The 22,879-nt window shown below is 43.6% G+C and overlaps 1 protein-coding gene across 2 annotated transcripts; it reads left to right on the plus strand.

Moving 5' to 3' along the window:
* The first annotated feature begins 4,114 nt into the window (after nt 1-4,114).
* Nucleotides 4,115-21,196, plus strand: ttpa (tocopherol (alpha) transfer protein). 2 transcript variants are annotated; one of them, XM_084008515.1, is made up of 5 exons: nt 4,325-4,553; nt 11,176-11,329; nt 12,357-12,550; nt 19,347-19,457; nt 20,945-21,196. In XM_084008515.1, the coding sequence occupies exons 1-5, from the start codon at nt 4,374-4,376 to the stop codon at nt 21,191-21,193; spliced, it is 888 nt and encodes a 295-aa protein (XP_083864641.1). In that variant the 5' UTR covers nt 4,325-4,373; the 3' UTR covers nt 21,194-21,196. The 2 variants fall into 2 exon arrangements, with proteins under 2 accessions (XP_083864642.1, XP_083864641.1); XM_084008516.1 differs by lacking the exons at nt 19,347-19,457; nt 20,945-21,196 and adding an exon at nt 18,217-19,302 and having other exon boundaries at nt 4,115-4,553.
* The last annotated feature ends 1,683 nt before the right edge of the window (nt 21,197-22,879 follow it).

The following is a 22,879-nucleotide window of genomic DNA, read 5'->3' on the forward strand; positions in this document are numbered from 1 at the left end:
AACGTGAGTAAAACTGCTTGTATGTACTTTTATATAAGGAAAAGTGGAGGTCAACCAGATATCATTATAAAGGGTGAATGGAAAGTCTTATTGACTCTCAACTGTTCTTTAAGAAGCAGTAGAGCACTTCGCTCCTCTACTTCAGCTGGCCGGCTGGTACCACCATCGCTGAAATCAAACAAATGTCGCTCAGCAAAGTCCAGACTCTTCTCTGTTCTGGCGCCTCAGTGGTGGAACGAACTCCCGACTAATGTCAGGACAGCAGAGTCATTTGCCATTTTCCAAAAAAGGCTCAAGACTCACCTGTTCAGACTTCACCTCGACTCTACATAGCATGACCCACTAACACCCCCCCCCCAAAAAAAAAAACCTTACCTATAGCACTCTGATCGTAGCACTGTTGCTCTTGAAGTACTAGTTTACTCAGATGAGGACCTAACACTTGTTCTATTTTTAGCTCTTACTTTATCAGCAATGATACGTTGTGGTTTCTTTGTTTCCTTCTTTTGACAAATGTACTTATTGTAAGTCGCTTTGGACAAAAGCGTCTGCTAAATTACCTAAATGTAAATGTAAGAAACATGTGAAGCAGGTTTGTAACACTGCAAAATTAAATCTCAGGAACATTCAGTTTCTCTGAAACCAGCTACCCTTAGAAGCAGCAAAGCGGTACATTACTTTTTCATAAATCTCATACTGTATCTCATACTGGTCACATGCTGGAAAAACAACTCTTGCTCCACTGCTAACACTTTACAAACAAACTCTCAAGGCACTGGACAAAAAGTCGTCAAGTTACCATCATTGCAACATCATTCAGAATGATGTTGCAATGATCATTCCAAGAGTTCATATCACTGCTCTCTGATAATGGGAGGACGACAAACAGAGGTGACTGTGTGATCCACCACAGATCCACGGAGTTTGGCCGATCAGTCTACTCTATTAGAGCAACAAACTTTTGGAGCTCAGTAGCAAGTCATATAAGAGAGTGCTGCAGCTTTACTGATTTTAAATCCAAGATAAAATCATGACTAAAACCAAATCAATCATGTATTTTCGACACATAAGTGTGTCTTAATGTTGTGATATCTTGTCGTTGTTTCTGATGTTGTTGTACAGTCAATATATACTGTCTTGTAATAGTGTTTTTTTTTTACTACAGTGTTAATTTTCTCTGGTGTTCTCTGTTTCCTGTGCAGGGACAACAGACGTAAATTACAGACCAGTGGTGGGACCCACTGAGACTACAGACCTGTTACAGACCAGTGGTGGGACCCACTGATACTACAGACCTGTTACAGACCAGTGGTGGGACCCACTGAGACTACAGACTTATTACAGACCAGTGGTGGGACCCACTGAGGCTAGAGACTTATTACAGACCAGTGGTAGGACCCACTGAGACTACAGACCTGTTACAGACCAGTGGTGGGACCCACTGAGACTACAGACCTGTTACAGACCAGTGGTGGGACCCACTGAGACTACAGACCTGTTACAGACCAGTGGTGGGACCCACTGAGACTACAGACCTGTTACAGACCAGTGGTGGGACCCACCGAGACTACAGACCTGTTACAGACCAGTGGTGGGACCCACTGAGGCTACAGACTTATTACAGACCAGTGGTGGGACCCACTTAGACTACAGACCTGTTACAGACCAGTGGTGGGACCCACTGAGACTACATACCTGTTACAGACCAGTGGTGGGACCCACCGAGACTACAGACCTGTTACAGACCAGTGGTGGGACCCACTGAGGCTACAGACTTATTACAGACCAGTGGTGGGACCCACTTAGACTACAGACCTATTACAGACCAGTGGTGGGACCCACTGAGGCTACAGACCTTGTCTTCAATCTACCCAAATTCTCCCATGTGACCCCCCTCCTCCGTGACCTCCACTGGCTCCCTGTTGCAGCACGCATCCAATTCAAGACGATGGCACTGGCCTTCAGGGCCATCAATGGAACGGCACCCATCTACCTTCAAACACTGGTCAAACCTCATGCCCCGAAGCGAGCACTCCGCTCCTCTACTTCAGCTGGCCGGCTGGTACCACCATCGCTGAAATCAAACAAATGTTGCTCAGTAAAGTCCAGACTCTTCTCTGTTCTGGCGCCTCAGTGGTGGAACGAACTCCCGACTAATGTCAGGACAGCGGAGTCACTGCCATCTTCTGAAAAAGGCTCAAGACTCACCTGTTCAGACTTCACCTCGACTCTACATAGCAACAGCACTAGCACTGTTGTTCTTAAGGTATGTTTGCTGAACAGCTACTACTTTACTCAGACGAGGATCTAACACTTGTTCTATTTTACCAGGACTGCCTGTTTTCACCTCAAGAACATTGCCCGTCTCCGCCCATCACTCACCTTCTCTGCTGCCGAAACTTTGATTCATGCATTCATCACATCCAGAATAGACTACTGCAATAGCATCCTCTACGGTTCACCTGCCAAAATCCTCGACAAACTGCAATACATACAAAACTCTGCTGCCCGCCTCCTCACCCAGACCTGCTCCCGTGACCACATCACCCCTGTTCTACAAAATCTCCACTGGCTCCCTGTTCCCCAACGCATTGAATACAAAGTACTCCTCCTCACCCACAAAGCCCTCCACAACCAGGCCCCTTCCTACCTCACCGACCTGCTCCACCATCACTCTCCCCCCCGTAACCTTTGCTCCTCCAACACAAACCTCCTCTCCCCACCTGTCAGGACCAAACACCGTACCTGGGGCGACAGAGCTTTCTCAATTGCTGCCCCCTCCCTCTGGAACTCACTACCCCCACACATCCGAGCCTGCACCGACCAGACCACCTTCAAATCACTCATCAAAACCCACCTCTTCAGAATTGCCTTCAACCCCCAATAATTCACTATTTCATTTAATCTGTATTGCATCACAAACTTGTTTTTAAATGTGCCTGTTTTAAACCGTTTTATAACTTCACAGTACATCTTTTTAACGCAACTTATTTTTTAAGAATAGCCTGCTTGCTTTTAATGCACTCACTTGTAGCCTGCCTGTTTTTAATTTGTTGTTAATGTATTGATTTTTTATTGTATATGTAAAGTGTCTTTGAGAATCTTTGAAAAGCCTATACAAATAAAATGTATTATTATTATAATTATTATCTTCAACTCTTACTTTATCGGCAATGATATGTTGTGGTTTCTTTGTTTCCTTCTTTTGACAAATGTACTTATTGTAAGTCACTTTGGACAAAAGCGTCTGCTAAATGACCTAAATGTAAATGTAAATGTACAGACCTATTACAGACTGGTTACCTGTCTGTCTCTACATGTCTCCCTGTAATAGACTGGTTACCTGTCTGTCTCTACATGTCTCCCTGTGATAGACTGGTTACCTGTCTGTCTCTACATGTCAGCCCTGTGATAGACTGGTTACCTGTCTGTCTCTACATGTCTCCCTGTGATAGACTGGTCACCTGTCTGTCTCTACATGTCAGCCCTGTGATAGACTGGTTACCTGTCTGTCTCTACATGTCTCCCTGTGATAGACTGGTTACCTGTCTGTCTCTACATGTCAGTCCTGTGATAGACTGGTTACTTGTCTGTCTCTACATGTCAGCCCTGTGATAGACTGGTTACCTGTCTGTCTCTACATGTCAGCCCTGTGATAGACTGGTTACCTGTCTGTCTCTACATGTCTCCCTGTGATAGACTGGTTACCTGTCTGTCTCTACATGTCAGCCCTGTGATAGACTGGTTACCTGTCTGTCTCTACATGTCAGCCCTGTGATAGACTGGTTACCTGTCTGTCTCTACATGTCATATTTAGATGATAATGTATTACTGCAGAGGACGAGGCCATGTGTTTGAAGCTGCTTGTGTCCAGCAGGGGGAGTTATTGGAGCCTTTTGTTCATCTAGAAACATATTCTATAAGTATGACACTTACATTTTCTCAAGTAAACACTAGAAAATAATAAATAACTGTATGACAACACCTGAAGCGTATATGACTTTTGGACATAGGTCTGTTTAGTGATACAATGCCACTGAACTTCACCAACTGTGGATATTTAGTCCGTTTTGTCTTGTCATGGTAGATGTACAATAAGTAATGATCTACTCTAACCTTACATTGTAAGACATGTATAAATACAAATAAGTGAACTTACAAACAGTAAAGGGAGATGGGATAGGATTGGAAAACATAAGAGAAAACGCTTGAAAAAGTTAAAAATAAACAAATAAGTGAGAACGGTATGTTCTCTCTCTCTCCCTCCCTCCTCCCCTCCTACATTGCAGCCAGTCCAGCCTCTTTCTTCCGTCCCCTCTCCTCCGGCAGTAGCAGCCCGCCGGCAGTGAAATGTGTCCGGACCTTTGAGCGACATGAGCGGGACTCGGGTCAGCGAGCTCCCGGACGACTCGGAGCAGCTCAGTCCGTATGTGAGCGGTCTGAGGCGGGGAGCCCTGCAGAGCAGCGAGCTGTCCGGGGTCAGGACGTTCTCCCGGCAGTTTCTCATCAAGTTTCTGCGGGCCAGAGACTTCGACGTGGAGCTCAGTCTGAAGGTAGATCCGCGGATGTATCCGCAGGGAGAGCAGTGGGCAGGGTATAGTGAGATATTATAGTGAGATTTATATATCACGGTGATGTTTACTGACTGCGCATGACGGAAGTGGTTTTCTTTCACTTTTCATTTTCATTACGGTATATTATCATTCATTAACCTGAACAAAGCAGACCTTGGATCAGCTTCGTCACGAAGCTGTTTTTCTATGACGATCTTATAGTATGACGAGTAGATTAAACCAGTTAGAAACCTACACCATACATGTTAATGCAGCAGTATCCAGAAACAAGTAATAAAACACTTATGGGACATGTTACTGCACTATGCGTACTTTTAATAGGCTACTTTAAGTACATGTTGTTGTAATACTGACTTATTGCTTTATGCAAGAATGCGAGAGTTTTACATGTTCTTTAAAATCGCTCCACTCCTGATCACTGTAAGGCTACAGACTTTCACGGGATCAGCTAGTAACCAGCTCTGTGAGACTGTTACCTCGGTCGATGTGGAGGATGACAGTAGAAGTAGATTTAACAGGGGAAACTTAATAGTTTCTAAAACTGTCTTCAATAATATACCCAGATGCATATCATGATTACAGGTCACTAATCACTATCACAAAAACAAAACACCAATAGAAGCCATATTAACATACAATAGGTCAGCTACGCAGTGTGAGCTACAGTGTATAACAGTTTTCATAAACGTTGGTTCTTCAGCGAAACGAACCCTGCAAGATATGAGGAAAATCTGCCATGTGTGATAACATTGTTCAATAATGTGATATGACAATATGACTTCTATAAACAAATATTGAAGTGTGCATATTAGAAATTAGAAATTAAAGTTTTCTGTCTCCTGTTCTGTGATGAGGTAGAGTTTCTTTCAGAGTATCATCTGCTTCAAGGGGCCTGTTCCAGAAAGCAGGTTCAACCAACTCTGAACCTAACCCTAAACTCTGAGTCAACCAACTCTGAGATGGGCAACTCTGAGTTTTCGGTTCCAGAAAGAGTTCAATCAACTCTGAGTATGTAAACTCTGAGTTACGCGCGTGCCTGCCGACTCTACAAAGCCATCATCAATGGAGCTCCGATACTACGATTCACCATGGCAACGGGGAGAGAGTTATTTGATATTACTGAGTGTTTATGTAGAAAACGAGCTCCTCCTTAGAAAGCGGACCAACGTAACCGCAGCAAAGTAGAGATAGTTGGCGTGACAGACATTTACAGCCCGACTTAATGCGTATAACTGACTGAAACAGACGATTGGTCTAAAGGTGATATGTCTTTATTTTCAGCCAAGCAGAGCGACGCTGTGGTGTAATGGTTAGCAACGCTGCTTACGGTGCAGGGGACAGGGGTTTCGACTCCCGTGGTTTACGAAGTAGCGCAATGAACAAATAGTCATTTTCATATAGGTGTAATCCCCGCAGGCACAAAAACAGATTGGTGGTGTTAGCTGACTTTGTGGAAACATGCTTTCCACACAGTTTGCAGTGAACACTACTCTGCTTCTTATCGGACATTAAATGTCCAAAATATTTTCACACTAGCAAATTTCTCGGACCCGTCTTTTCAACAATGTTCATTGGGTTTTTTTTTCTTCGGTAACGCTCGATAAGCATTTTCTGACTTCTCTTTTCCTTTGAATTGGCTGATATGCACCGCTGTAAACATTAGCGTGCCGGCTGCTTTCCCCCGCTCTGCGCTGTGTGCATCAACCTAACTTGACATGGCTGTAACCCTATTCCAGCCATGGCGCTGTTGTCCTTATCATTGGCTGCTTGTGTTGTCTGTCCAAACATGGAAGGAATGAGTTCTATCAAAGTTCTATCACCAGTCTATCACCATTCTATTAACGCTCTATCTATATTCTATTACCAGTGTATTGACGTTCTATCACCGGTGTATTGACGTTCTATCACCAGTGTATTGACGTTCTATCACCGGTGTATTGACGTTCTATCACCGGTGTATTGACGTTCTATCACTGGTGTATTGACGTTCCATCATCGGTGTATTGACGTTCTATCACCGGTGTATTGACATTCTATCACCAGTGTATTCACGTTCTATCACCAGTGTATTCACGTTCTATCACCGTTCTATCATCAGTGTATTGACGTTCTATTATCGGTGTATTGACGTTCTATCACCGGTGTATTGACATTCTATCACCGGTGTATTGACGTTCTATTACCAGTGTTTAGACGTTCTATCACCAGTGTATTGACGTTATATCACCGTTCTATCACCAGTGTATAGAGGTTCTATCACCAGTGTATTGACGTTCTATCACCGGTGCATTGATGTTCTATCACCGGTGTATTGACGTTCTATCATCGGTGTATTGACGTTCTATCACCGGTGTATTGACGTTCTATCACCGGTGTATTGACGTTCTATCACCGGTGTATTGACGTTCTATCATCGGTGTATTGACGTTCTATCACCGGTGTATTGACGTTCTATCATCGGTGTATTGACATTCTATCACCGGTGTATTGATGTTCTATCACCGGTGTATTGACGTTCTATCACCGGTGTATTGACGTTCTATCACCGGTGTATTGACGTTCTATCAATGGTGTATTGACGTTCTATCATCGGTGTATTGATGTTCTATCACCGGTGTATTGACGTTCTATCACCAGTGTATTCACGTTCTATCACCAGTGTATTCACGTTCTATCACCGTTCTATCATCAGTGTATTGACGTTCTATTATCGGTGTATTGACGTTCTATCACCGGTGTATTGACATTCTATCACCGGTGTATTGACGTCCTATTACCAGTGTTTAGACGTTCTATCACCAGTGTATTGACGTTATATCACCGTTCTATCACCAGTGTATAGACGTTCTATCACCAGTGTATTGACGTTCTATCACCGGTGCATTGATATTCTATCACCGGTGTATTGACGTTCTATCATCGGTGTATTGATGTTCTATCACCGGTGTATTGACGTTCTATCACCGGTGTATTGACGTTCTATCACCGGTGTATTGACGTTCTATCATCGGTGTATTGACGTTCTATCACCGGTGTATTGACGTTCTATCATCGGTGTATTGATGTTCTATCACCGGTGTATTGACGTTCTATCACCGGTGTATTGACGTTCTATCATCGGTGTATTGATGTTCTATCACCGGTGTATTGACGTTCTATCACCGGTGTATTGACGTTCTATCACCGGTGTATTGACGTTCTATCAATGGTGTATTGACGTTCTATCAATGGTGTATTGACGTTCTATCATCAGTGTATTGACGTTCTATCACCGGTGTATTGACGTTCTATTACCAGTGTTTAGACGTTCTATCACCAGTGTATTGACGTTATATCACCGTTCTATCACCAGTGTATAGACGTTCTATCACCAGTGTATTGATGTTCTATCACCGGTGTATTGACGTTCTATCACCGGTGTATTGACGTTCTATCACCGGTGTATTGACGTTCTATCAATGGTGTATTGACGTTCTATCAATGGTGTATTGACGTTCTATCATCGGTGTATTGACGTTCTATCACCGGTGTATTGACGTTCTATTACCAGTGTTTAGACGTTCTATCACCAGTGTATTGACGTTATATCACCGTTCTATCACCAGTGTATAGACGTTCTATCAGCAGTGTATTGACGTTCTATCACCGGTGCATTGATGTTCTATCACCGGTGTATTGACGTTCTATCATCGGTGTATTGATGTTCTATCACCGGTGTATTGACGTTCTATCACCGGTGTATTGACGTTCTATCACCGGTGTATTGACGTTCTATCATCGGTGTATTGACGTTCTATCATCGGTGTATTGATGTTCTATCACCGGTGTATTGACGTTCTATCATCGGTGTATTGATGTTCTATCACCGGTGTATTGACATTCTATCACCGGTGTATTGATGTTCTATCACCGGTGTATTGACGTTCTATCACCGGTGTATTGACGTTCTATCAATGGTGTATTGACGTTCTATCATCGGTGTATTGACGTTCTATCACCGGTGTATTGACGTTCTATCAATGGTGTATTGACGTTCTATCATCGGTGTATTGACGTTCTATCACCGGTGTATTGACGTTCTATCACCAGTGTATTGACGTTCTATCACCAGTGTATTGACTTTCTATCACCGGTGTATTGACGTTCTATCACCAGTGTATTGACGTTCTATCATCGGTGTATTGATGTTCTATCACCGGTGTATTGACGTTCTATCACCGGTGTATTGACGTTCTATCACCAACGTATTGACGTTCTATCACCAACGTATTGACGTTCTATCACCGGTGTATTGACGTTCTATCACCGGTGTATTAGCGTTCTATCACCAACGTATTGACGTTCTATCACCGGTGTATTGACGTTCGATCACCAGTGAATTCACGTTCTATCACCGTTCTATCATCAGTGTATTGACATTCTATCACCGGTGTATTGACGTTCTATCAATGGTGTATTGACGTTCTATCATCGGTGTATTGACGTTCTATCACCGGTGTATTGACGTTCTATCACCAGTGTATTGACGTTCTATCACCAGTGTATTGACTTTCTATCACCGGTGTATTGACGTTCTATCACCAGTGTATTGACGTTCTATCATCGGTGTATTGATGTTCTATCACCGGTGTATTGACGTTCTATCACCGGTGTATTGACGTTCTATCACCAACGTATTGACGTTCTATCACCAACGTATTGACGTTCTATCACCGGTGTATTGACGTTCTATCACCGGTGTATTAGCGTTCTATCACCAACGTATTGACGTTCTATCACCGGTGTATTGACGTTCGATCACCAGTGAATTCACGTTCTATCACCGTTCTATCATCAGTGTATTGACATTCTATCACCGGTGTATTGATGTTTTATTGGCGCTCTATGTCTCAACCTAACTAACAGATTTTGTCTAAACCAGTAGATTTCAATGTTTCGACTATTTCCTCGTTGAAATACTGGTACACATACTTAATGCTATTCAGCTACGCCTAGTCAGCGTATCATGTAAGAATGTCATGTCCATTCAGAAATGTATGATGAAGTTCTGGTTCTAGTTCTAATACAGTACTAAAAAGATGTTTCTCCTGGGGGCTAATGTCACTACAACTTAAAGACCGTGAGGGGGGGGGGGGGGGGGGGGGGGGCTGTCTTTAAATCGTAGTGACATCCCTGCTAAAGGTTAATCTTCCAGCAGCAACTCTTCCTCCTACAAAATTACATTCCTACACTACTAAACTACACTCAAAAATCGTGCTGCAGCAGATATTCTGCTCCTCTGTACAACGCCGTATTAGGGCCACTGTATGAAAAAAAAAGGAGCATAGCAATATTCAGAGAAAAAGTCACAGATATGCTACTTTATTATGACCCTTACAAACAACCGGCATTTATGCTAGCTAACGTCCCATGAATGTACGTATATTTATTTTTCAAATTAATCCATTCCAACGTGTGACAAGGCCTCGTTACGGTCCTTAGGGTGATGGCTGTTGATAGTTATTGTTGGTTTTATTTTTACAGGCCAAATTGTCATCTTATGGGTGTTTATTGATCGGGTGGTTAGGCTAAGATGTAGCCGTAGTTTCACTCGTTGTCAGAGCAACGGCAAACATCCGGTCAAGCAACGGGCTACTTCCTCAATGACCGCTATAATAAAGTAGCAAATTTGTTGCAAAATTGCTACTTTATAAATTTGCGACTTTTTTCTCTGAATATTGCACACCTTTCTCGACTCTGTTTTTTTTTTTTACTACAGTTTAACTACAGATACGCCGTCGCACCTCTGCCACTATGCTGAAGGATTACGGACAGCTTGTATACAGCGCAAGCAAGCAGCATGGAGGACACGGAGGAGTTGGTCCCTAAAAATAATTCGCTATTCATAGTGTTGTTTCACCTTTTCAAATTTTTGTTGAATGTTCATACCTTGCAGAATTGCACTTGCAAATCTGATTAAAATCTGTTTGAAAAGGTACTTGGCCTAAATGGTTTGTTATTCTTTCAGTTTTGTTACCTTGTAGGGCTATATTTTTTTAAATAGGAAAATAGTTTCATTGTACTGTTCAGTAACTTGCAAAATAGTCTTACAAACCAACATGAAAAAGAATCGTGATTAGATCGTGGATCGGGATCCTGTCTGAAAAAAATTGTGATATGATATTTTTGCCATATTGCCCACCCCTAGTTCCACTGCAGGAAAGGTTTAGGACACTCCATTTTTAATTTTATCGAGGCAGGAAAATAATACAGGAGGGGTTTAAATGGACATACAGTTGCACATCATCTGCATAGCAGTGGAAATCAATGTCATGTTAAAACATTATGTGATTATTTCAATTTGCTTTTGTTACAACCTCATATGGTTCATGTTTTTATTTCCTGTTTCATCTCCTGCAAAAGGAGTGTTTACTGTGGGGGTGTGGCACACATAACAAAGTAGCATATTCAACCATTTGATCAGTGGCAACTCCCGGCTTGTACACACATATCTGCTTTAATGCATCAGTATTTCAACTGCAGTCACGTGAAGATGATACCGTAGAATCCGATGAATCCTCTCAATGCCCTGATGCCCCTGAATGTTGCATGTGTTCTGCAGCTCTTACTGAACTACCAGCGGTGGCGGAGGGAGAGCCCTGAGATCAGCGCCTGTCTGTCTCCCTCCTCAGTGCTGGGCCTCCTCCAGACAACGTACCATGCCGTCCTCCCACAGCGGGACCACACGGGCAGCAGGGTGCTCATCTACAGGATCGGTCGGTTCATGTGTGTGTGGGGGGGTGTGTGTCTACGTGTTTGTTTATGTGTGTGTGTGTGTTTGTTTATGTGTGTCTGCGTGTTTGTGTGTGTGTGTCTACGTGTTTGTGTTGTGTGTGTGTTTGTTTGTGTTTGCGTGTTTGTTTGTGTGTGTCTTCGTGTTTGTTTGTGTGTCTGCATGTTTGTGTGTGTGTCTACGTGTTTGTTTGTGTGTCTGCATGTTTGTGTGTGTGTCTACGTGTTTGTTTGTGTGTGTGTGTCTTTGTGTTTGTTTGTTTGTGTGTCTGCATGTTTGTGTGTGTGTCTACGTGTTTGTTTGTGTGTGTGTGTCTGCGTGTTTGTGTGTGTGTCTGTGTTTGTCTGTGTGTGTGCGTGTGTTTGTGTGTGTTGTGTGTGTGATTGAGTGTGTATTTGTGTGCGTGTGTGTGTGCGTGTGTGTGTGTTTATGTGCGTGTGTGTGTGTGGTAAGGTGTGTGTGTGTGTGTGTGTGGTAATTGAATGTGTAAACATCTGACGTCTGTTGATCAATTCTATAATAAGAGGTTTTTGGTGAAACAGTGCCCCAGCCAGCACATCAGTAATAGATCAGGTGGAGAGTGGTACTGCACAAATACACACTCAATGAAGTTCTGTAAGAAGTTGATGAGGAAACACTGCTAAAATCAGGAAGACACCACAGTCACCGTAGAAAGCTCTGTGTTGAAGTGGTGTTTGTGTCGTCCACTTCACGTTACTGAGAAACACGATAAAATACGACTTCCAATGTGCTCTTTGGTGGATTATGTGTTGATGAATTACAGGAGCTGCTCGGTCAGATTCAGAAATATGTTGGGTCTCATTTTATCAGAACATTTGGTCCCTAATTAGAGTTGCGTTGTTATTTTTGGTGCCGACCTCATCTACTGTAGGTGACTTACTGACTATGGATAAGTACCTCTTACAACCCCACTTCAACAACCCAAACTGTCCCTAAAGACCGATTACTCTATGAAAGCACAGTAACAAGTCTATCTTCTCTGTCTGCAGGCCAGTGGATCCCAAAAGACTGGTCAGCCATCCAGGTTTTCGGGGTCAGTCTGATGACATCAGAAATCCTCTCCACTGAGACAGAGACCCAGAGACGCGGTCTGAAGGCAATATTTGACCTACAGGGATGGAGTTTTGGCCACGCCCTGCAGATTAACCCTTCCCTTGCCCAAAAGATCTCCTCTGTACTTTCGGTAGGCCCTCAATCATGGTTCATTTTTGATTTGCTGTAAATTCTAATATGGGCTTAAAGGCTGGACATTTACCACTTCATATTCTCTGGTACTATGCTTCATTCATGATAACTTTTGTATCACTGTGCAGATGACACCCACCATTTTAACAGGTTCTATCAAAAAAGGAGAACTTCAGGTCTTAACTCACCACATTATGACATGTTACACCACAGGAAGGACATTACCGTAACTTTCCGGCCACATAGAAACAACGCAGCTAAAAAGAGAGCTACGAATGTAACAACGGTTCTATGAATTCTAGATGACCGCCATTTGTAATATGCGCGAACCGAGTCATACCACCAAAGATGGTAGGGCTTTGCATGTCCAAGTACAAAGCCCTACCATCATCAGTAAACAGTAATCTGTTCCTACTGAATCGTCTTGCCTAGATTCCAAGTGACAGATAACTCATAGAACCGTATTTACTTTCTATTTCATTCTTCCTGACTGCCAATGGTGGTGGTACATCACTGGATGACTTATACCAGCAATAGTACTTACTAAGGAAGGGGAGGGAGCCATAAAATGTACACAAATATTACCGAAACTCATATAAATATTGAAGTTATAATTATGTTCTACAACATCATTGATTTAATGACTGATTGTGAGAAGATGCAGCCCCTGATTACCACAGATACCTGTGTGAGTGGAGAATGGACATGGAGTCGGGTAGCAGGTCATGTATTATTTAGTCTTTATTCAGTTTTGCGGTTCCAGTCACAGTTGGGTTGAATTATAGCATCAGGCAAGTTCAGGTCACTCATGAAAGGACCTACAAATCACTGGCGCAGACACAAAGAGCTCAATACCAAATTCAAATGTCATGGCATTACAGAGACTCTTGATGGTCTAAGCCTCTGTGGATCCTTTTACAACTAACTAACCAGATAGTGTGACCTCACTCTCACATGACCTGCTGAAATGGAAGCTGGATATACTTTCAACATCAATTCACATCTACCACAATCCGCAAATTCCTGCAGGAAATCACAGAATTCATTTTTATAACAATGTTTAATGTCCCGCCTGGGAAAATACTTCCTCCAATTACCGTAGAGGGACCTAGTGGAGGGAGCTGTCAAACAGTGTGGATCACTGAGAGTGGGCAGTAGAGACAGACAGGTAACTAGTGTTGTTTTTGGCGGCCTGTTTTACTTTTAGTTTTAGTCTAGTCTTTGTCTCAAGCTATCATTTTAGTTTTTATCAGTTTTAGTCATGTTCATCCTATTTTTAGTCTAGTCAAGTTTCAGTCGACTAAAAGTCTGAGCATTTTAGTATTATTTTAGTCAGAATTGTCCATGACTATTTTAGTCTAGTTTTAGTCGACGAAAACTGATGACATTCTAGTCTAGTTTTAGTCAAAGATTGTATTTAGCCAAACCCATTTCACAATTCAAACAAGGTTATCTTATTATATTATTATGACCTTATGCACTCAAGAATACATCCATTCCAGACACAGAAGACGCTCTGATTTGAATTTACAACACATTATTTTACTAACCAAAAATGTTATCGTCACATGACCAGCATTTTGGCATCTCGTCTTGTTTTCCTCATATAAAGGATAAAGGTTCGTTGACGACTATATTAAGTCATGATTTTCATTAACGAAAGCAACACTACCCAGATAAACATTTAATACAGTATAACTGTCAAAAAATAATGCCAATAAATATTACTAATATTTATTGCCATTATTTTATACTTTATATTTTCATACTTATTTGACTCTCTTTCTTCTCTTTCTCTTATAACTGCAGCTGTATAACTTCCCGAGGGATTACTTAAGTATTCTGATTCTGATTTCCACAGATATTTATGAACAAATATAAATAAATGCGAATGAGGTCGCAAACTACAAATAGCCTACAGATCGCGTCTAACAGGATGTAACTTTTTCTATGACTTCCTGTCAAATCTTCGAAGGCCGATGGAAACTGTCCGACCGGAGCGCAGAGTTTAGGCTCCGCCTCCTGCTGCTCCGCTGATCTCGTCTGCTTTCCAGGCGAGGCGCAGTTCATCTCGAATGAGTAGACTGATAATAACGCGACTTAACGAGACGAAACAACGTTACAACATTTCGTCTCGCCTCGTTTTGTTCAACGAAAATGAAGAGATATTTTAGCATAGTTTTTATTTTGTAAACCACATTTAGTCTCGTTTTTATTCGTCTACGATATTGCATTATATATTTAATTATCGTTATCGTCACATGACCAGCAATTTCGTTGTGTCTCGTCTCGTTTTCCTCACGTGATAAAGGTTCGTTGACGACGATATTTCGTCATTATTTTCATTAACGAAAGCAACACTACAGGTAACCAGTCTATCACAGGGAGACATGTAGAGACAGACAGGTAACCAGTCTATCACAGGGCTGACATGTAGAGACAGACAGGTAACCAGTCTATCACAGAGCTGATATGTAGAGACAGACAGGTAACCAGTCTATCACAGAGCTGATATGTAGAGACAGACAGGTAACCAGTCTATCACAGAGCTGATATGTAGAGACAGACAGGTAACCAGTCTATCACAGAGCTGATATGTAGAGACAGACAGGTAACCAGTCTATCACAGAGCTGATATGTAGAGACAGACAGGTAACCAGTCTATCACAGGGCTGATATGTAGAGACAGACAGGTAACCAGTCTATCACAGGGCTGACATGTAGAGACAGACAGGTAACTAGTCTATCACAGGGCTGACATGTAGAGACAGACAGGTAACCAGTCTATCACAGGGCTGACATGTAGAGACAGACAGGTAACCAGTCTATCACAGAGCTGATATGTAGAGACAGACAGGTAACCAGTCTATCACAGAGCTGATATGTAGAGACAGACAGGTAACCAGTCTATCACAGAGCTGATATGTAGAGACAGACAGGTAACCAGTCTATCACAGGGAGACATGTAGAGACAGACAGGTAACCAGTCTATCACAGGGCTGACATGTAGAGACAGACAGGTAACCAGTCTATAACAGGGCTGACATGTAGAGACAGACAGGTAACCAGTCTATCACAGGGCTGACATGTAGAGACAGACAGGTAACTAGTCTATCACAGGGCTGACATGTAGAGACAGACAGGTAACCAGTCTATCACAGGACTGACATGTAGAGACAGACAGGTAACCAGTCTATCACAGGGCTGACATGTAGAGACAGACAGGTAACCAGTCTATCACAGGGCTGACATGTAGAGACAGACAGGTAACCAGTCTATCACAGGGAGACATGTAGAGACAGACAGGTAACCAGTCTATCACAGAGCTGATATGTAGAGACAGACAGGTAACCAGTCTATCACAGAGCTGACATGTAGAGACAGACAGGTAACCAGTCTATCACAGGGCTGACATGTAGAGACAGACAGGTAACCAGTCTATCACAGGGCTGACATGTAGAGACAGACAGGTAACCAGTCTATCACAGGGAGACATGTAGAGACAGACAGGTAACCAGTCTATCACATGGCTGACATGTAGAGACAGACAGGTAACCCGTCTATCACAGGGCTGACATGTAGAGACAGACAGGTAACCAGTCTATCACAGGGCGACATGTAGAGACAGACAGTTAACCAGTCTATCACAGGGCTGACATGTAGAGACAGACAGGTAACCAGTCTATCACAGGGCTGACATGTAGAGACAGACAGGTAACCAGTCTATCACAGGGCTGACATGTAGAGACAGACAGGTAACCAGTCTATCACAGGGCTGACATGTAGAGACAGACAGGTAACCAGTCTATCACAGGACTGACATGTAGAGACAGACAGGAAACCAGTCTATCACAGGGCTGACATGTAGAGACAGACAGGTAACCAGTCTATCACAGGGAGACATGTAGAGACAGACAGGTAACCAGTCTATCACAGGGCTGACATATAGAGACAGACAGGTAACCAGTCTATCACAGGGCTGACATGTAGAGACAGACAGGTAACCAGTCTATCACAGGGAGACATGTAGAGACAGACAGGTAACCAGTCTATCACAGGGCTGACATGTAGAGACAGACAGGTCCCCATCCTGCATGTCTTTGGACTGTGGGAGGAAGCCGGAGAACCCAGAGAGAACCCACACTTACACGGGGAGAACATGCCATCTCCACACAGAAGGAACCTGAACCTGGATTCAAACCCGGGTCCCTCTTGCTGGCAGTGTTTGTGAATGATAGATAGTGTAACTCTGGTCACATCACTATGGGTTCAATGTCCTTGCAGCACAGCACTGCTGCAAGGACATTGAACGGTGGTGGTGGTGAACAGGCTGCAGACAGCACCCACAGGCTCTCCTTCTCATCTCTGATGACTTCGATCATGCCTCTCCATCCTCTGCTCTGCCTACCCTCAACCTGTAAGTCAGGAAACACGAGGAGATGAAGGCTGTGCAGAAGGAGCTGAGGAAGAGGATCAGGGAGAAGCAGAACAGCTCCAAGAGGAAGATTGAGGATCAGAGTCTGGAGATCCACCGTCTGGTCCTCCCCCAGCCCAGTCTGCCCTGCTGCAACCCCCCTCATCTGCATCTCCAGTATTCTTCCCCACCCCCTTTCCCATGACACTCAGCTCACAGACTACTTGAGGACCCGGGACTGTGTCAGACAGCGCTGCACGGAACGTTTCGGGCTCCGTTCCTCTTCACCCTCTACACTGCAGACTTCTACAATTCTCCCTCCTGTCATCTGCAAAAGTTCAGAGAGTACAGAGAACTGACCCAGGACTTTGTGGACTGGTGCCTGCGGAACCGCCTCCTGATCAACGTGGGCAAAACCAAGGAAGTGGTGGACCTGACCTATGAAGTGAACTGGACTAACAGGAAGGGTCAGAGCAGGCTCTATCTGTTCAGGAGACTGAGGGTGCACTCACAATAGGGCCAGTTGATTTGTACGCTGCCGAGACATGATTGTCCCTCGTCCCCAGTCCCCCGCCGGCCTGCACTCACACTGCTCCAAGCCCTACTCCAAGAGGTCTTTCCTTCCTGCTGCAGTCAGACTGTACAACCAGCTCTGCTCTCAGTAGACCACACACAGTAGAACTAACAATAGACTGCACTCTCTTGAGCACCTTATCTGTACAGATCATAATGGCATTTTTTTCTCCCTCATTTGGTGCAATGATGTTCCGTTTTGCTGCCATTAACACACAGGTACGATGAAGTGATCTTACGCAGATGCAAACAGATGTTCCAGATGTTATTGCAGTTGTTTGTTTATTGGTGTTTGTAGACGGACATGGACGTACCAGGTTTTCCAATGCAGTATGGTGTTACTCTGTTCCCGTCTGGTGTGAACTGTTGTGCTGCCCAACCCCTTCCTGTTGCCATGCAACTATGTTGCATGGCAACCCCTTCCTGTTGCCATGCAACTATGTTGCATGGGTGACATGTCCGGTGAGTATGCTGGCCATGCAAGAACTGGGACATTTTCAGCTTCCAAGAATTGTGTACAGATCCTTGCAACATGGGGCCGTGCATTATCTTGCTGAAACATGAGGTGATGTTCATGGATGTATGGCACAACAATGGGCCTCAGGATCTCATCACGGTATCTCTGTGCATTCAAAATGCCATCAATAAAATGCACCTGTGTTCTTCGTCCATAACAGATGCCTGCCCATACCATAACCCCACCACCACCATGGGCCACTCGATCCACAACATTGACATCAGCAAAGCGCTCACCCACACGACGCCACACACGCTGTCTGCCATCTGCCCTGAACAATGTAAACCGAGATTCATCCGTGAAGAGAACACCTCTCCAACGTGCCAGACGCCATCGAATGTGAGCATTTGCCCACTCAAGTCTGTTACGGCGACGAGCTGGAGTCAGGTCAAGACCCCGATGAGGACGACGAGCATGCAGTTGAGCTTCCCTGAGACGGTTTCTGACAGTTTGTGCAGAAATTGTTTGGTTATGCAAACCAATTGTTTCAGCAGCTGTCTGAGTGGCTGGTCTCAGACGATCTTGGAGGTGAACCTGCTGGATGTGGAGGTCCTGGGCTGGTGTGGTTACACGTGGTCTGCGGTTGTGAGGCCGGTTGGACGTACTGCCATATTCTCTGAAACGCCTTTGGAGACGGCTTATGGTGGAGAAATGAACATTCAATGCACGAGCAACAGATCTGGTTGACATTCCTGCTGTCAGCATGCCAATTGCACGCTCCCTCAATGCTTGTGGCATCTGTGGCATTTTGCTGTGAGACAAAACTGCACATTTCAGAGTGGCCTTTTATTGTGGGCAGTATAAGGTACACCTGTGCACTAATCATGATGTCAGATCAGCATCTTGATGTGGCACACCTGTGAGGTGGGATGGATTATCTCAGCAAAGCAGAAGTGCTCACTATCACACATTTAGACAGATTTGTGAACAATGTTTGAGAGAAATGGTAATATTGTGTATCTGGAATGAATTTTAGATCTTTAAGTCCATCTCATGAAAAATGGGAGCAAAAACAAAAGTGTTGCGTTTATATTTTTGTTGAGTGTATATATATCCTGTGCCTCTAATGCTAATGAAAGTGTCCAAAAAGTCATACAATTGATATCTAAAGAAAATAATATAACATGCCAACAATAAACATAAATGTCTCCTACACATATGATTGATACTGTTTTTATTGATTGCTTGTTTAAAGTGTCTATCTCAAAATCCCTCTGTGGGACTGATAAAGGATTATTTAATCTTATGTGATCTTATCTTGTCCTTGTATGTGTGTGTTTGCATGTTCAGGACTCTTTTCCACTGAAGGTTCGTGGAATCCATCTGGTTAACGAGCCAGTGTTGTTCCGGCCAGCCTTCGCCATGATCCGTCCCTTCCTGCCAGATAAGATCAAAAAGAGGGTCAGCAGCCAGTTTATCACACTAGCCCCTTCTAAGGCGCCTTTTCCTTGTGGGAGTATCGTTCCTTTTCTCCGCACCGTTGTCATTACAATAGGTACAGAGACAGAAAGGGGTGTCAGGATCGTTCCTCCTCTGAGACGCCAGGGGAGGTCGTCACAGAGCCGCATCCAGCAACTTCACTTGCTGTGCATCAGCTTGAAGAGTCGTGTAAATGTGCACCTTCTATTGTTGTTCCGGTACGCTCGAGATAATCGCATTTCCAACGCTTATTTAATATGTCACACTACCATCGACGTGTTACGTCACAGCCTCTCTATATCCATGCGACTGCGGCGTACCCAGGGCTCTCTACGATAAATCGCTGTGTAAAAACACCTACTGATCATACTTCATTGCAAAGATACCCATCTCTGTGAAGCAGCGTGATTGCATATTTGTCATTGCATATTTGTCATTGCATATTTGTCATTGCATATAAAGTCATTGCATATAAAGTCATTGCAAAATGTGAATCGACATGACGCGAATGAGGCAAATACGCAAAATGTTATTTCAACTCTTGCGAAATTTGTGCGTCGCTAAATCCTATCAGCTTTGGGATTTTCCTCCTGTCATCTCTGATGTTCTGAAGCTGTTGAATCAGTAATGGAGGAAACCTGATCTCCCAGAGGTCTACGATAGTAGCTCACATTAGTCCAGAGACCAGACCAGACTCTGTGGAGAAACCAGAGACTGCCCGTGGTCACCCAGAGGTCTACGATAGTAGCTCACATTAGTCTAGAGACCAGACCAGACTATGTGGAGAAACCAGAGACTGTCTGTGGTCCCCCAGAGGTCTAGATAGTAGCTCACATTAGTCCAGAGACCAGACCAGACTATGTGGAGAAACCAGAGACTGTCTGTGGTCCCCCAGAGGTCTACGATAGTAGCTCATCTTAGTGCAGAGACCAGACCACAATATGGAGAAACCAGACTGTCGGTGGTCCCCCAGAGGTCTACGATAGTAGCTCATCTTAGTGCAGAGACCAGACCACAATATGGAGAAACCAGACTGTCGGTGGTCCAACAACAAGGTCTCTGCCGTATTTATGTCTACATGACCTTATTTGGAGTGTTGATGGAGCAGCTACAATGTTAGCATAGCTTAGCACCTTAGCACCCATCAACCAGACTCCATTCAGAAGACAAGCATTTAAAAGTTGTTTGCTTGTCATCTTACAGACAGACCTAACAAAGCATGCCTACAGAGCAGGAATAGTGGGTATTACAGCCATGATTTATGAATCGTTCTTGGTGTCTACATGAAGTAAGCTCCACCCCTCTCCGGCGTTTTTCACGAAGTGACACGAATAAACCCAAATGACTCCGTGGTCAAACTTGCGAGTAACATGAGGCGAAAATTTGCTTTATGATTGGTGTAAACACGGTATTAGTCTTTCTTTTCTTTATTAGCTTTTAAAAGCAAGTTCCTTCTCTTTCCACTGTAGATCCATATGCATGGTGCTGATTTCCATGACACTTTAAGCGACTTCTTCTCACTGCACATCCTGCCACCAGAATATGGAGGAGAGGGGCCTGGCATAGAGGGGGCATGTCAGGATTGGACCAATCAGCTACTTCAATCAGAGGAGCTCCTGCAGCAGATTGCTACTCACCCAACAGGTGACATCAGCATTACTCCTGAAGACTCCTTGATCTCAGAGGAAGTGAAGACTGAGCAACTCGTAGAGGGATGATGTTGGATAGCACATAACCACTGCTGGGTTTTTTTTACTCTGGATCAGAACAACCTTACAGTGTAGCATGGCTCTGGCAGCCATTTTGAGGCCTTAACTCATGAATATTCACACAAGTTGTTGGCAGCATCATGAGAACACAAAACAGTTCAGCGCTGGTCCATCTGAATGATTCTGTATTTATAGGATTTTTGCCTGTTACAATGATTGTTTTTGTACATTGCTCATTGAAATATGACCAAAGGGAGATATTCTAATTGTTTTACTGATATTGAAATACACATATTTGAATTGGAGCTGAAACCTCATATCCACAGTCTTCGTATGGTGTATTTCCCAGGGAAACAGGATAGGAAGCGGGCCACAACGTTGAGAGGGATTATTGGTTGAAACGATTAGCTCACAACCTTCTCTAGCTTGAGTTAGGTTAGCTAGTTAGCTAGGTATATTTTCCTTCTCCAGAGCGACAGGGTGAAAGCTGGAGGGACCATTAGACCCAGCACTGCTGCTTTTCACTCGCTTGCTGCTCAGCTCATCGTCTCATTTAACCAATGTAGCGTTTAAGGACGACAGAATTAGCCAGCTAGGTAACTAACCGGCTTTCTTCTAGTTAGCTAGCTAGCTTGCAAATTCCAGTGCTTTAATGTTGTACTTGTTACAGAAAATGATCTGAACAAAGTGGTCACTCATCTGACAAGATCAGTGTTAATACCTACAGTGTGGATGAAGCATTAAGTTGTTACATTTTACTTATTTAGTCTCTCTCTGCGCCATAACGTTACAACTCCGATAGCTGTTACTGGAAAAACTCATCTCAGTGAGTCAGACAATTGACGTGATTCAGTTTACTTTAAAAAGAAGTGACCCGCTACAACGGTTGCAATGGCAACACATAAAAAACGGCCGCCGCTCTAACAATCCTGCTATATTGATTTGATTAGAAATTTCCCTTACTCCTATTTTATTTCTATGCGTTTCCAGCTCTGTACTTGAATCACAAACCAGGAAGTGGTAACACTCTGTGAATGTAATTGAAATGTATCTGCAAGGTGTGCACGGTGGTGTAGTGGTTAGCAATATCGCCTCACAGCAAGAGAGGCCCTGGATCAAATCTGGGTTCCTTCTGTCTGGTTTTCATGTTCTCCCCATGTTAGCGTGGGTTCTCTCCGGGTTTCCTCCCTCAGCAGAGAGCAGGATAGGTTCATTGATTCTAAATGTCCGTATGTGAGCAGGAATAGTTGTCTGTCTCTACATGTCAGCCCTGTGTAAATCTGACAACATGTCCAGTGTGAACCCTGCCTTCACTCAATGTGACCCTGAACAGGATAAGCGGTTACAGATAATGAATTAATGGATTTAAACCTAGTGCTGTAAAACTCTGTGAACTCTATCTAAGCAACACCGTGAGAGCTTGATGCTTTATAAAATGCCTGGAAGCCAAACAGTTTTCACAACAGCATATGTTTTCATGTCACTGTGACCAGCAATGCTGTCGCAGATCATGAACCCTCCAACTTGTCACTCAGTCCAATCATTCAGCTTATCAGCCAGCCAGACCAGTTAAAGTTAAAGTGTAGCAAGAGTGTAAGACAAAGTCCACCACTGCAGCATTTTAAAAAATGCTAAAAAGTGGACAAGGAGCTGAGAGATTAAAACACACGCACCTCCATATGACGAAAGTCTTAA

Source organism: Eutrigla gurnardus (assembly GCF_963514095.1).
Source record: "Eutrigla gurnardus genome assembly, chromosome: 4".
NCBI lineage: Eukaryota > Metazoa > Chordata > Actinopteri > Perciformes > Triglidae > Eutrigla > Eutrigla gurnardus.